At 44.4% G+C, this 14,786-nt stretch overlaps 1 protein-coding gene across 4 annotated transcripts in view; it reads left to right on the plus strand.

Moving 5' to 3' along the window:
- Positions 1-14,786, plus strand: part of atp8a1 (ATPase phospholipid transporting 8A1) — a 193,810-nt gene that overhangs the window by 87,866 nt on the left and 91,158 nt on the right. Inside the window, exons 7-16 of one of the 4 annotated variants that reach the window (XM_029725480.1) lie at positions 2,151-2,224; positions 3,694-3,763; positions 4,113-4,240; positions 4,645-4,756; positions 4,905-5,070; positions 5,373-5,378; positions 8,221-8,348; positions 8,622-8,699; positions 9,025-9,113; positions 13,726-13,770. In XM_029725480.1, coding sequence (XP_029581340.1) covers positions 2,151-2,224; positions 3,694-3,763; positions 4,113-4,240; positions 4,645-4,756; positions 4,905-5,070; positions 5,373-5,378; positions 8,221-8,348; positions 8,622-8,699; positions 9,025-9,113; positions 13,726-13,770 — 896 coding nt within the window. The remainder of the gene's footprint in view (positions 1-2,150; positions 2,225-3,693; positions 3,764-4,112; positions 4,241-4,644; positions 4,757-4,904; positions 5,071-5,372; positions 5,379-8,220; positions 8,349-8,621; positions 8,700-9,024; positions 9,114-13,725; positions 13,771-14,786) is intronic. The other 3 variants (XM_029725499.1, XM_029725489.1, XM_029725509.1) reach the window with 3 other exon arrangements.

A 14,786-nucleotide genomic window follows, 5' to 3' on the forward strand; every position in this document is an offset into this window, starting at 1 on the left:
CCAGGTAGTGATCTCTATCCATCAGCAACCAGTGTGTTTCTTCCAGGCAGTGGTCTCTATCCATCAGTAACCAGTGTGTTTCTTCCAGGCAGTGGTCTCTATCCATCAGTAACCAGTGTGTTTCTTCCAGGCAGTGGGCTCTATCCATCAGTAACCAGTGTGTTTCTTCCAGGCAGTGATCTCTATTCACCAGTAACCAGTGTGTTTCTTCCAGGCAGTGGGCTCTATCCATCAGTAACCAGTGTGTTTCTTCCAGGCAGTGGGCTCTATCCATCAGTAACCAGTGTGTTTCTTCCAGGCAGTGGTCTCTATCCATCAGTAACCAGTGTGTTTCTTCCAGGCAGTGGTGGGAGATGTAATTCGAGTAGGATGCTCAGATTACGTACCTGCGGACTCTATCCTCCTGTCATCCAGGTAGAAGTCTGTGGGTTCACCTACCTCTTCCCGCCAGACCCTGAGGACATCTCCTCCTCTGTTCTCTCTCTCCCTCCCTCTCTCTGTCAGCTCACACAAGGAAGTGGTGATTGATTCCAAATAAGAGCAGACATTTTAATTGCCTCGATTTAAAAACGTTGGCCTACTATCAAAGCAGCTTAAGTGCCTGCTACATTTTCAATGTTGTCAAGATCCAGATCTGCTGCTATTGCTATTTAAAGAGTTTTAAAGACTGAGAAACGGTATTGCATTGTGGGAATCATCACTTCCTTCTAACATGTCTTCACGTCCTTTCCTCCTTCACCTTTTCAAACTTCATTTGGACCTGGTCTTACTTTGGGCCCTGCCTCGGTTTACTGTCTGATTATGTCCTTTCTGACCTATTACCCATACTTTGAAAAAGCTGAAACAATGCAACAGGCCTACATGCTGTACTGAATCCAGATGGCACAGGCCTACACGCTGTACTGAATCCAGATGGCACAGGCCTACACGCTGTACTGAATCCAGATGGCACAGGTCTACACGTTGTACTGAATCCAGATGGCACAGGCCTACATGCTGTACTGAATCCAGATGGCACAGGCCTACACGCTGTACTGAATCCAGATGGCACAGGCCTACACGCTGTACTGAATCCAGATGGCACAGGCCTACACGCTGTACTGAATCCAGATGGCACAGGCCTACACGCTGTACTCAATCCAGATGGCACAGGCCTACACGCTGTACTCAATCCAGATGGTACAGGCCTACACGCTGTACTCAATCCAGATGGCACAGGCCTACACGCTGTACTCAATCCAGATGGCACAGGCCTACACGCTGTACTGAATCCAGATGGCACAGGCCTACACGCTGTACTGAATCCAGATGGCACAGGCCTACACGCTGTACTGAATCCAGATGGCACAGGCCTACACGCTGTACTCAATCCAGATGGCACAGGCCTACACGCTGTACTCAATCCAGATGGCACAGGCCTACACGCTGTACTCAATCCAGATGGCACAGGCCTACACGCTGTACCCCATCCAGATGGCACAGGCCTACACGCTGTACCGAATCCAGATGGCACAGGCCTACACGCTGTACTCAATCCAGATGGCACAGGCCTACACGCTGTACTCAGTCCAGATGGCACAGGCCTACACGCTGTACTCAGTCCAGATGGCACAGGCCTACACGCTGTACCGAATCCAGATGGCACAGGCCTACACGCTGTACCCAGTCCAGATGGCACAGGCCTACACGCTGTACTCAATCCAGATGGCACAGGCCTACACGCTGTACTCAGTCCAGATGGCACACTGTTTTGTCTGTTTGCACAGCAGCAATTTATTTGCACGTTATCCAGACCTCATCTAAAATCTCATTAAATTGTAATTTCTCTCGCCCTATTATTTATATTGAGTAAATTGGGTTATTGTATTTGTATAGTACTGTATATATCTATCCTAAATGACTTGCTATAGTTTGTAATAACCTTGTCCAAATGGCTTTTGAAACCAGTTTATACCAAACCCTCTGGACGTGCAAGGGTTACACTGTCTTTATTATTCCATAAAATTAAACCATTCTCTTTCCCCTCCCTTGTTTTGGTGTTTGTTTGTACTCTACCTCTCACCCTCCTCCCCTTCTTCTCTCCCTAATGTCCTTCTCCTGGATGCCCCTGCTCTCGCTGACCCCTCCTGGTGCGTGCTGGGTACTATCAGGTGGGCGTTGGGGAGGTAGTGAAAGCGGCCAATGGGGATCACCTCCCGGCCGACCTTGTCATTCTGTCTTCCAGGTCAGGAACCGAACCACACTGCCGAGCATGAGGGTGGGAGTGTGGCGGTGGGAGCGTGGGAAGAGGGGCATAGCATACAAGTCAACTACAACTCAGGACGTTTTGTCTTGCACTGACAACATTAATGATAAATATTGGATTTGACATTCTAAGGCAGGAAGGTAAAGCCAGAGATTAAGGTGAATGGGTCAGTGAACACATTGTTCCCATCTAGGCACAGTCAGATGCCTTAACAAGAAATGTTTTTATGGCTTGAAAATATAGCTAGACAAGACATAAATTATTGAATTGCTCTTTAAGACCTGTAACCAAACTGTTATTCGTCAAGCAAACATGGAAAGTGTTTCAGTTAGTTTCTTAGTGTAGCACCACAGAAAAGCATGCTTTAGGTTGAGACAAGAGCATAAGTTTGTGTGTGAACTGTGAATGGGTTTCCATGTTCCTAACTGTGCATGGCTCTATAAGTCAACACTAAAACGTTGCATGCTGGGACCATAGAAATAGTGACATTTCTGTGACTGACATTTTAATATTTTAATTAATCTTGGCATATTTGTTTATTTTTATTTAACCTTTGTTTAACTAGACAAGTCAGTTAAGAACAAATTCTTATTTACAATGACGTCCTACCCCGGCCAAACCCTAACCCGGACGACGCTGTGATACAGCCTGGAATTGAACCAGGCATAATAGCATATTGTAACATGCTTACAACAATGTATCTACTATAATCAAGTAGATATTTGGAATATTTGATTAATACTAAATATTAATGAATACTCCAACAGTGTTGTTGATGCACTGGTCCCATCTTGTCAACAGGACATTTGAAGCATGACTGACTGGTTCTAGAACATTCCTGCAAAGCAATTGTCTGTCGTCAGGAGTCCAAAGCCCTTATTGATCACCCAATGACTCAAAACAGCTGAAACTACAACCTCATTGATTGAGGTTAGGGTTTGAGTGGGACAAAACCCTTTTGGATTTTCTCCTTCTTCCCCTGTTTTTGGATGGGCCCTCGTCATGCATCAATCACTCTATTAAAAAAGCGGCTAACCAGCGACCCACCTGGTCCGGTGCGCTCTGTAACTCTGTCCCTGTGTCTGTCAGAGCCCCATTTGTTCTGCTGTGGTTCTAGTGCTCGCTTGGCATGCCTGCTTACTTTCTCTGTTTTTGAAAGTCGAATGAGTTCAAGGTCAGCTGCAAACAGATGTTAGCCTTGCCTGTGCCGCTTTTCCAAGACTTGGGGCTGTCATAAAATGCTTGGCTGTATTAGTTCAAAACAACCTGGTATCAGAAAACTTTGCGGCCTTTGTTTGTTGGAGTCCCACCTCCCTATTTCTATCAAAAATCATCATTAAATGGATGAATGAGTCTGTTTTGATTATTATATAGAATTAACTTTTATCTTAAGTTCTCCAGGTCCGATGTTCAATTTGATGCTCTTTTACGTCCCCTTTTTAAACAAGTGAGCCCCAAGGCATGTGCTACATTGAGACGTCAAACTTGGATGGAGAAACAAACCTCAAAATCCGACAGGTGATTATTTCTCTCTCCTACATTTTTGTTTACTCCATCTCCTGGGAAATAGGCAACTTGGAAGTATTGAACTGAAACTCAGCCAGGGATGACTTTTGGTCAGCCTTCCAGGAGTTTCCCAGATGAGATGTTCTGATATTTTTTCTGATATTTCAGAAACCACATTAACCAATTTTAGCTCAGTCCATTACGAAAGTGAAGTGTTTTCTCAATATAGGCTATCCCCTTTATTGACTTAATTGAAATAGAATTGGAACGTGTGTGTGTGTGTGTGTGTGTGTGTGCGTGTGTGCGTGTGTGCGTGTGTGCGTGTGTGCGTGTGTGCGTGTGTGCGTGCGTGCGCACAAAGGGTCTGCAAATCACCTCGGAGATCAAGGACATTGACAGCCTAATGCGTCTCTCTGGGCGCATGGAGTGCGAGAGCCCCAACCGCCATCTCTATGAGTTTGTGGGGAACATCCGTCTGGACGGACACAGGTGGGACACAACACACCGCTCTGCCTTTTTCAACCAGCTAGCAGCTTTTCCAGCACAGTGAATTGTGTGGGTTTGTGGCTAATTTAATGTTTCTATGGAGTAAAGAGAAGATTAGAAGCACCTGCTTAGTGTTAGTTTATGTGTTTGTTTGGGGGCTTTGCCAATCCATAGTAATAAAGAACATGGTGTCAGTCATCTGAAATACAGACTGGCATCTTAATCCTGAGGTAGAACAAAGTCCCTGAAAACTGGAAGAAGTGAGGACTTCTGTTCCCTCCGTACTCAGTGACAGCGTCACTGTAGCAGTGAAAGCTCAACGTTGGATTTGAGTTCCATAGTTTCACAAGCTCCTCCACACTACGCCTATGCTGGAGACTCATGGACACTTCTGTTTGTGACTCCAGCACCGTGCCTCTGGGTCCGGACCAGATTCTGCTGCGAGGTGCCCAGCTGAGGAACACCCAGTGGGTCCATGGCGTTGTGGTCTACACTGGACACGACACCAAGCTCATGCAGGTGAAGCCCTCTGCTGGTCCACATGTACATTTGTCATTTAGCGGACATTCTTATCCAGAGCCACATAGGTTTGTAAGAAACCCACATATCAGTCATTTTTGGGGGGGTTTGTATTATAACTTCTATTATGTCTGTTACTTTTGTCCAGAATTCCACACGGCCGCCTCTGAAGCTGTCCAACGTGGAGCGCATCACAAACTTCCAGATTCTACTGCTGTTCGGCTGTCTACTGGCCATCTCTCTGGTTTGTTCAATCGGACAGACCATCTGGAAGTACCAGTACGGCAATGCAGCCTGGTACATGGACTTGAACTGTAAGAGCACCAACGCAAGATATAGTCCACATATTGTGTCTGCTTTTTGAGTTATGTTTTGTTGATGTCGCTGTGTCATTGTTTCTTTTACTTTGCCTCTGTTAAAGTATGTATTTGCAACACAAGTCAAATATGTGGCGATGGGGATTGATGGTATTCCCATGTAAACATAACTGATTGTGACATGCATAGACGTGATGTGAATGAAAGGAATGGTTGAATATCAGTGCGCTGCTGTACATTTTGGTTAATTTCTAATGTTCTGTTTTGGTTCTTTGTTTTTCTTTGTTGTTTTTTAACAGCTCCAGGTAACAACCATTTAAAAGCCTTGGCCAATCCGTGAATGACCCTTCCATACTAACACCCTAACTGAAGCTCTGCCTATGCTAAGCCCCCTCTATATGGTTGTCGTATTTTGTAAGGGCCCCCTTGCCATGGACAGCACAGGCCAGGGATCCGACGCTAGGTTTACACCTCCAGCTCTTACGCTCTACTCTTTAGTTCCTTTTAGTGCCTGATCCACACAGTGTTTCCCCCTTTCTCCTCCATTCGTGTGTGATGCGTTAAACTCTTTGCAAACCTAGGCCTCAGATCCAGCCACCCTTTTTTTGTGCCTTTTTACCACAAATGGACCATGAGTCAAGAAACTTCACTTCTGCTCTTTGTCCTGTGAGAGCTAGAGATGAGATTGCGCTCAGGAAGCTCTTGGTAGGCAGGATGCTTCTACGTGTAGATGAACATGGATGCTGCAGTACAACTCAGGGGTTACCGGTGACATTTTCTAAATGCCTCCCTCTTTCTCTCCCTCCCTCCGCTGCCAGTGTTTATTCTTTATAAAGCAAAACAGAGAGCGAAGGAGTGATTCAAAACCTATTTCAGCACAAGATAGATTTTCACATCCACTCTTGAGACATGTTTTTCAATTAAAGCCGGTGTTAGACTAACTACTATTGAAAGAATAAAAGCGACAGGTAATAGAACTTTGCAGCCTCTGTGGCTACTTGAAAAGTGCTTTAGTATTTTTTTTTCCCCATTGCAAAAGATGGCCTTCTTTTACAATGAGTCTGTGAGCCTCGTTTTGCAAACTGATTAATGTCTCACTACAGCCATTACTCTATTTTCAACTAGGCCTGTGTTAGGAGAGGTTGTCAATTTCATGCTTGTTTTATGACCTACTCTCCCCTCAGTCTCAGAAAATTTGATTGGCTCAATCTCCAGGGGTTTCACTGCTCTTGTTTGTAGCTTTGAAACTCCCACCTAAAAGACTCCATCCTATGGGGTAGAGCAGAGAGTGGTGTACAAATGAGGGTGATGTGAGTCATAAAGCAGGCGTCCATCTTGAGACTGACTGTTCCTTTTAGGGAGGGAGGGGCTCAGTCCACTGAAGATTTTTCCGACCTGTGTCAAAAGAGAGAGGTGGTGAATTCATCAAATCATGTTAACTTTCACTGTAGCATTTACATACTGCTTACCCAAATTACTTGACTGTAATTGCACATTGAGACATGTCAACACAATCTGTAGTCAGATGGAGAGCACAATGTCAAGATGAATGGACTGGCAGTGCATGCTGGTCAGTGGGGAGAGAAGCTGGATCACCACACATCAAACCACATACTGTACGTTACCCATATAGTATGTCAAAGAGGGCACGTTTATGTGTATGCATACACAATAAATAATGAATTTGACATTGACACAGCCTACACTGCTGACATCCAAACTGGCATGGTCCCTGGTCTTTAGATCGTAACAGCCTTTATGCAGATGAAGAGTTGAAAATAACGTCCGGCCATTTATTATACGTTCACGCCACCTGCTACACATCACTTTCGGTTAAATCCCCGTCCACTAAAAAGCAGGTTGTTGTTTTTTTTGCGGATTTTGTCGGTTTCTGCTGACTGCCCAATGCTTAAACAGCTTACCCCGCACTTCACCCATTAACTCATCTTAGCGCGGTGTGGGTTTTCGCTGTCCCCTAAAAGTTAGCCCACGGTTGTGGCTGCTCTTTGCTCTACCATAGTAGAAAGTTATAGTAGAGGAGATGGGCTGGTTTTACTTTTGGATACACATGCTCTGAAATAGAAGCAAATACTGACGCAAAATCACGTATTACCTGAATTTTACTCCAATATATCACAACTATAGTCAGACATAAGGAGATAGAGGGGTGGATGGTGCATGTCTTGGTTTGTTGTGATTGACTTGCTCATGGCTGCAATTTAATCTGATCCCAACCTTTATTTACCCCTCTGAGAATATATCAGTTCATGTGTAACAAGGTGACCTCACACACTACAGAGAAAATAGTTACTTACAGGCCAATTACACTGCTCAATGTTGATCTCTAAATCCATCCTGCTCTTTTACACTCCTTGTTGGTTGGGACAGGAATGTGCTTTGGACTGAATCCCTCTCCTTTTGTCTTGAGACATCAAACTCGTTTGTCTTCCACCCCACCTCTGGCAAGTCCTCCCTCCTCTCCTCTCTGTGTGCTGTCGTTCCAATAGCAGTAGCTTCCATTTTGAACTCCATCTTTTTTTATGATTTCATCTTTAAATCATTCTGTTGTGGGGAAAAGGGCTCCTCGCAACTGCTAAACTAAAGGGAAACGCTTTGGTTGAGGAAAGTTTCTCTTGCGACTCCTGCAAGCTGAGGAAAGGTAATTCACATCACTCATGTTTTTGTGTGAGCTACTACTCTGACAGTGGGGATTGTATGTCTCCTTTTTGGTGTTTTTGATTGTTTCATCATGGATCGGGTGAAGGAGAAGCCATAATTCCTCACAGTGCGTTGTGGAATTCATTGCCTGGATCATGCTGGATGCCAAGGCTGCTGCTATATGACCTAAATGATTCTACTCTAGATCAGTCCCATTTCTGTAGCCAGAATTATGGGACCTTAATTGGAGTGAATATCAATTTCAGTGGCGAGAGGATGAGGTGGGGTGGAAGAGATGGGTATTAAATCTCACCTAATGCACAACTTTGATACAATGTTGTACAAGGCATACACTGCATTGTGAAAACGTTGAGCATTAGAACTCTGGGAACTGGGCTTTTTCCCGATGGTTTTGGGTGGGATTCAATGCTGACAAAAATCTGGTCTATTGTTCCTCTCTCCCCCCGAATCTTGCCGTCCCGCTGACAGATGGTGGTGCCGCAAACTTTGGCCTCAACTTCCTCACCTTCATCATTCTCTTCAACAACCTGATCCCCATCAGTCTGCTGGTGACTCTGGAGGTCATCAAGTTCACACAGGCCTTCTTCATCAACTGGGTGAGAGAAGACACAGGATTTGGATCCCCGTGGTTATCAGTGACTGGGGTTGGGGGTCAGTTACATGTATTGTTAATTCAGTCAATTCAGTTTACTTCCTGATTTGAAATGTAATTGACCCCCAACCCTGTTAATGTCTCATATAGCTCTGACCCCAATTCAAGTCTTTCGTGCATGGCACACAGGTCTCTTGCTGTCTAGTCACTTGATGTCAAAGTTTAAATGTTTGAAGTTGTTGTTGTTGTCTCATAACATTCTATATGATTATTTCAGGATACAGACATGCTTTATGAGCCCACTAACACCCCAGCCGTGGCTCGCACTTCCAACCTGAATGAAGAACTAGGACAGGTAATGCTGCTTGTTCAACATTTTTATGAATTACATTTAATTCATGAATTATATCCACCTTCCCCTGCACATAGTAGTTGCAGCAAATACACATTTGTTTCCAATGTTGACAAAAAATAAATTCTAGTCACCCATGAATTGGTGTTGGTTACCATTTGAAGTAAAGTGTTTGTGCAGTCTGATCTTATTCCATTACTGATTTAAACGGAGCGCCACATGGCTCAACGTTCCTGTCGCTGGTGTGCCGCTGGTCGACACTAAGCAATGATTGGCTGTCTCCGATCGACACTGAGCAGTGATTAGCTGTCTCGCTCTTGTCTTAAAGGTGAAATACATCTTCTCTGACAAGACGGGGACTCTGACCTGCAACGTGATGCAGTTCAAGAAGTGCACCGTCGCCGGCGTGGCCTACGGGTAAGATCTGCCTCCACTACTCCTCGCATGTTTACCTCCCTCTACCACTCCTCTCTCCCTCCTCCCTCCTCTCTCCCAATCACCTTCATTAAGTGAAGTGTGTACTGTGGTGTACAGCTGTACATCTGGCACTCCTTGTCCTGTCCCCAGCCGCCTCATTAGCAGTTGCATCAGTGCGTACCACTTTTCGATGCAGACTATAAATAACACGGCGTACTGTTTGCATGCGATGGCCTTTTTTCTTTTTTTTTTGCTACTGTCCCGTGCATTTTTTTCCCCCAGAACAGTTGAGAATTGTCTGTCTTTTTTTTTAACGTTTTTTTTTTATGAGAGGGTGATGATGGTGGGTAGAGCTTCCATGTTGTGGCTTAGCTCTGTATTGGAGCACTGACCAGGAATTAATGCAGTGCATATTGTGGTTGAAATAGATGCTAGGGGCCTTTACCCATCAGATCAGCTGTGGTATACTCAACTGCTCACAGCTGTTCAGTAAGGCTGTTCAAAGTATACCACCTCTGGGATAGCCTAGACTGTGTAGTTAGTTGAGTCTTCAAAAACTCATGTAATGTTGTAACAGAGCGCTTTAATCTCAGCCCGTGTTTTTATTTGATGGTCTTACACTGCAGGAGGGGGTTGTCCTGTTAGTTCCTAATGCATTTGTTCTGTGAATATGGTATCAGTTCCTTTCTGCAATTTGAAAATGACACACATTGCTTAGTGTGATACAGGCAGCTAAGAAGCTCCCAGGGAACTGTGGGTGCATCCCATATGGCACCCTATTCCATATAGTGCACTAACTTTGACCAGAGTCTTATGGGCTTTGGTCCAAAGTAGTGCACTATAAAGGGAATAGGGTGCAGACTGTGAATATCTCAGCAGAGCGTGACAATACGTGATTAATTCAATTAAAAACATGCTTGAAGAAGTGCAGGGTTGGGGGACAAGAACGCCTGTTTCATCTCCAGTGCCACTGGTGAAGCTGTCCGACCTGCGAGCTAGAGAAGGACAAGTAGTTGCTACACCTTCCTTTCCTTTCCGGCCAAGGTTCAGGTTGCCACGCCTTCCTTTCCGGCCAAGGTTCAGGTTGCCACGCCTTCCTTTCCGGCCAAGGTTCAGGTTGCAACACCTTCCTTTCCGGCCAAGGTTCAGGTTGCAACACCTTCCTTTCCGGCAAAGGTTCAGGTTGCAACACCTTCCTTTCCGGCAAAGGTTCAGGTTGCCACGCCTTCCTTTCCGGCCAAGGTTCAGGTTGCCACGCCTTCCTTTCCGGCCAAGGTTCAGGTTGCAACACCTTCCTTTCCGGCAAAGGTTCAGGTTGCCACGCCTTCCTTTCCGGCCAAGGTTCAGGTTGCCACGCCTTCCTTTCCGGCAAAGGTTCAGGTTGCCACGCCTTCCTTTCCGGCCAAGGTTCAGGTTGCCACGCCTTCCTTTCCGGCCAAGGTTCAGGTGCAAGGAGGGGAAAAAGCACATCAATCAAAGAACCATTAGATTTGTTTGTGGAGTGTTCAAGAATATCAGTTTCTTCTTTTTTTTCAAAGCTAGAGAAGCATGCCATAAACACATTGACAGCAGGTTTCTGATATGTATCCCCAAATCAAGTGGGGGAAATTGATACGTTAGAATGTGATCAAAGCATAGTGTGCTGTACTGTGTAACCATCCCTGCTGTAATCTACCCATTTAACCACTAACATGTCAGTCATAATCACATTTAAATTTAAATTTTCTTACGGTCTCCTTTAACCGTTGAGTTTCTGGGGACCATCATGGAGAAAGGGGCTCTACTACAGTGACACAAGGTCTTTGCCTGGTCCTGGATCTTCTCGAGCTGTCTTGCCAGCTCCTATGGTAATTTGGCATGACCACACAAACATATAGGATCAGGTTTAGGAAGCTGTCTGCCATTGCAGGCCTATAGCCGGAAAGTCTGAAGTTTACAATCTCTGAAGCTGGAGACTCATATCTCCCTCACTTGCTTTAAGCACCAGCTGTCATAGCAGCTCACAGATCACTGCACCTGTACATAGCCAATCTGTAAACAGCCAAACTATCTACCTACCTCATCCCCATACTGTATTTATTTATTTATCTTGCTCCTTTGCACCCCAGTATCTCTACTTGCACAGTCATCTTCTGCACATCTACCATTCCAGTGTATAATTGCTATATTGTAATTACTTCGCCACCATGGCCTATTTATTGCCTTAACTTACCTCATTTGCACTCACTGTATATAGACGTTTTGTTTTCTTTTGTTCTACTGAATTATTGACTGTATGTTTTGTTTATTCCATTTGTAACTCTGTGTTGTATGTGTCGAATTGCTATGCATTATCTTGGCCAGGTCAAAGTTGCAAATGAGAACTTGTTCTCAACTAGCCTACCTGGTTAAATAAAGGTTAAATAAATAAATAAATAAATACACTTAGGTTGGAGTCATTAACTTGTTTTTCAACCGCTCCACTTGTTAACAAACTATAGTTTTGTCAAGTCGGTTAGGACATCTACTTTGTGCATGACAAAGGTCATTTTTCCAACAATTGTTTACAGACAGATTATTTCTCTTAATTCACTGTATCACATTTCCAGTGGGTCAGAAGTTTACATCCACTAAGTTGACTGTGACTTTAAACAGCTTTGAAAATTCCAGAAAATTATGTCATGGCTTTTGAAGCTTCTGATAGGGTAATTGACATAATTTGAGTCAATTGGAGGTGTACCTGTGGATGTATTAAAGCCTACCTTCAAACGCAGTGCCTCTTTGCTTGACATAGGAAAATCTGAAGAAATCAGCCAAGACCTCAGAAAAAAAAATTGGAGACCACCACAAGTCTGGTTCATCCTTGGGAGCATTTTCCAAATGCCTGAAGGTACCACTATCATCTGTACAAACCATAGTACGCAAGTATAAACACCATGTGACCATGCCGCCGTCATACCGCTCAGGAAGGAGATGCGTTCTGTCTCCTAGAGATGAACGTACTTTGGTGCGAAAAGTGCAAATCAATCCCAGAACAACAGCAAAGGACTTTGTGAAGATGCTGGAGGAAACCGATACAAAAGTATCTATATCCACAGTAAAACGAGTCCTATATCGACAACCTGAAAGGCCGCTCAGCAAGGAAGAAGCCACTGCTCCAAAACTGCCATAAAAAAGCCATGGTGTCAATGGTGTCATAATGACCTTTTCTTCTTCTGGTTGAAATGGTGTCATAATGACCTTTCTTCTTCTGGTTGAAAAGGTGTCATAATGACCTTTCTTCTTCTGGTTGTGATGACGCCAGTTCAAACGGCTTTTCCCTCTGGCTGGGTGAAGTCTAGTAATGGGTTCATGTCCTTACTACTGCTTCCCACTGCAAGTCTTAATTGCTCTTCACAGGGTTCCAGTCCAGTCTGTGGTCTGTGGTCTGTCAGCCTGGACAGCACAGTGCCCCACTGGAGTCAGAGGCCCAGTGTAATGTTACACACGCACACACACATCCACTCCACCACGTCGTCCTCCTCAAAGACTAATTAACTAGAGCAGTAATTAATATAGCCATCCCTATGCGTGAAGACATTAATGAATTCAGCTGCACACTAGAGCTCTTAGAGACATATAGTAGCAAGAGATGTGTGCTTGTCTTTTAGGAGTTGCCTCTAGTCACTGGTCCAAGGTCAACCGTTATCGTGAATGTTAGGAATTGAGGGAGGGTAAGCTGATTTCAGACCTTTCTTTGACACACCTGAGAAGTAAAAGCATTCAAGAGTTGTGTATGTGGTTAACTTGAACATAGCATCGGGCATGTCTGGTAACGGGAGTTAGATCTGTGAAAAGACCTAAGAATGCGTATTGTGTGCTTTGTCCATTCACAGTGTATTTGAATGGGTGTTGTGGAGAATACAAAGCTCAGAATAGTGAATTCACTCCCAGCCTCCGAGTCTTATTTGGGCCAGTCAAAGTCGCCAAGCCACAATGTTCTCTTGTCATCTAGATAGCAGGACAGTGTCCGGTCAACTCAAATCCTCCCATGTACAATTAACAAAAGCCCGGACTCTGGACCGTAATTAGTTTGCCAGAGCGGAGATGTGAAAATAATTTGCCACTCTCGTCTTGGAGCAGTGTGAGCAGTGACCACATTTGGAGTTCCCAGTGGGGAACACTTGGCAGCCCATGAGCCACACACACACACACACACACACACACACACACACACACACACACACACACACACACAGACAGGATGTGGGGCTGAGAGGCCTAACCCAGCTGTCCTCTTGCTCGCCTGACCAAAGACAACTGGAGTGGAAGCCATCTTTTGTTTCTTTATTAAAACTTACCTAAGCTTCTGCTGCTTTGTTAGCAGTCCGCTACTGTAAAGATGGTCAGTCACTTCCACTGGAACAGATCCTCATCACTAACCACTATCCCAGCGGTCTACCCTCATGTGAGATACTAGCCCTCTCTCAACAATCTCCCTTTAATATCCCCAAATTAACCCAACACCTTTGGATAACCAACCAGTCAATGTCATTTTTTCATTGTCTGCACGTTAACAGAACATGCTAACACACCATGTTAATACAACATGGTTGACTGTACAGTGTTCTGCAACATGATTTTCTCTCAACAGTCACATACCCGAGGCTGAGGATGGTAGTTTTGCTGAGGATGACTGGTAAGATTGCTGTGGTGGTGTTCTGTGTGCTACTGCTCTCTTCTCGCTTCTGTGATGTATAGTGTTGCATTGTGGGTGCAGTGTGCATCTGTTTTTTTTTGCTGTGTTTTGATACTGACTTGGGGCATTGTGCTGTATGGCACCAAGATAGAAAGAAAACTACAGGCGTTACAGGAAGAAAAAAAAAACAATCTGCATCAAAATGAGTTACCAGTTAAAGGATTATGGGTTCTCAGCTACTGTATAGTATACAATATTATAGCTTACAATAGATGTCTGGAAATGCGACACAGTGTAGTCTGCTTGGCATGTTGTGAAGCATTTCTCTACTTATTATACTGTGACGCTGACTATTGCGGCACAAACTCCTTTCTCTCCATTTGCGTTAATCTAGCTGTTGACCCAGGCAACACACACACACACACACAAACACACACACACACACACTCTCCTGTGATCCATCTGCTACAGTGTGTTGTAATCCACAGCATGGATGTGTCTCATCCATTTTGCATGGGAGAATTTGGCCTTTTTGTTGATGCCAAATGTGGTGCCTTGCAGGCTGCTGGCGAGACAGACATGGCTGTCGCCAGTTTCCCACCTTGTGTGAAAGCATGCCTTTTTTTTAAAATATATATTTTTTACTGCCTTTGTCTGTGAAGCAACCGGGTTGAATTTAGCACATTAATACGAGGTAACTTAGCGAACATACGGACAGATACCAACACAAAACGAGGCAGATATTTATTAGAAGTACTTTATCTTCTTCTTCGCCATAGTCATGAATAATAGATACTACCAGACTGCAAGAATTGTTCTCCCTCCTTCCTGAAAGAATATCTGCTCACTGATATAAACTTTATAAAAAATACACTTCTCTTGCTAGGCTGCTCAGTGTGAAATCTCTTTGGATTATTCCATTCCTCAAATATACTACCTCAAACTCACTTAGGCCCACGCCAGGGACAACAATCATCCCCCGTGTAATACATCTGCAATCCTAAAAACAATCCCAG

This window comes from Salmo trutta, chromosome 3 (assembly GCF_901001165.1).
Source record: "Salmo trutta chromosome 3, fSalTru1.1, whole genome shotgun sequence".
Taxonomy (NCBI): domain Eukaryota; kingdom Metazoa; phylum Chordata; class Actinopteri; order Salmoniformes; family Salmonidae; genus Salmo; species Salmo trutta.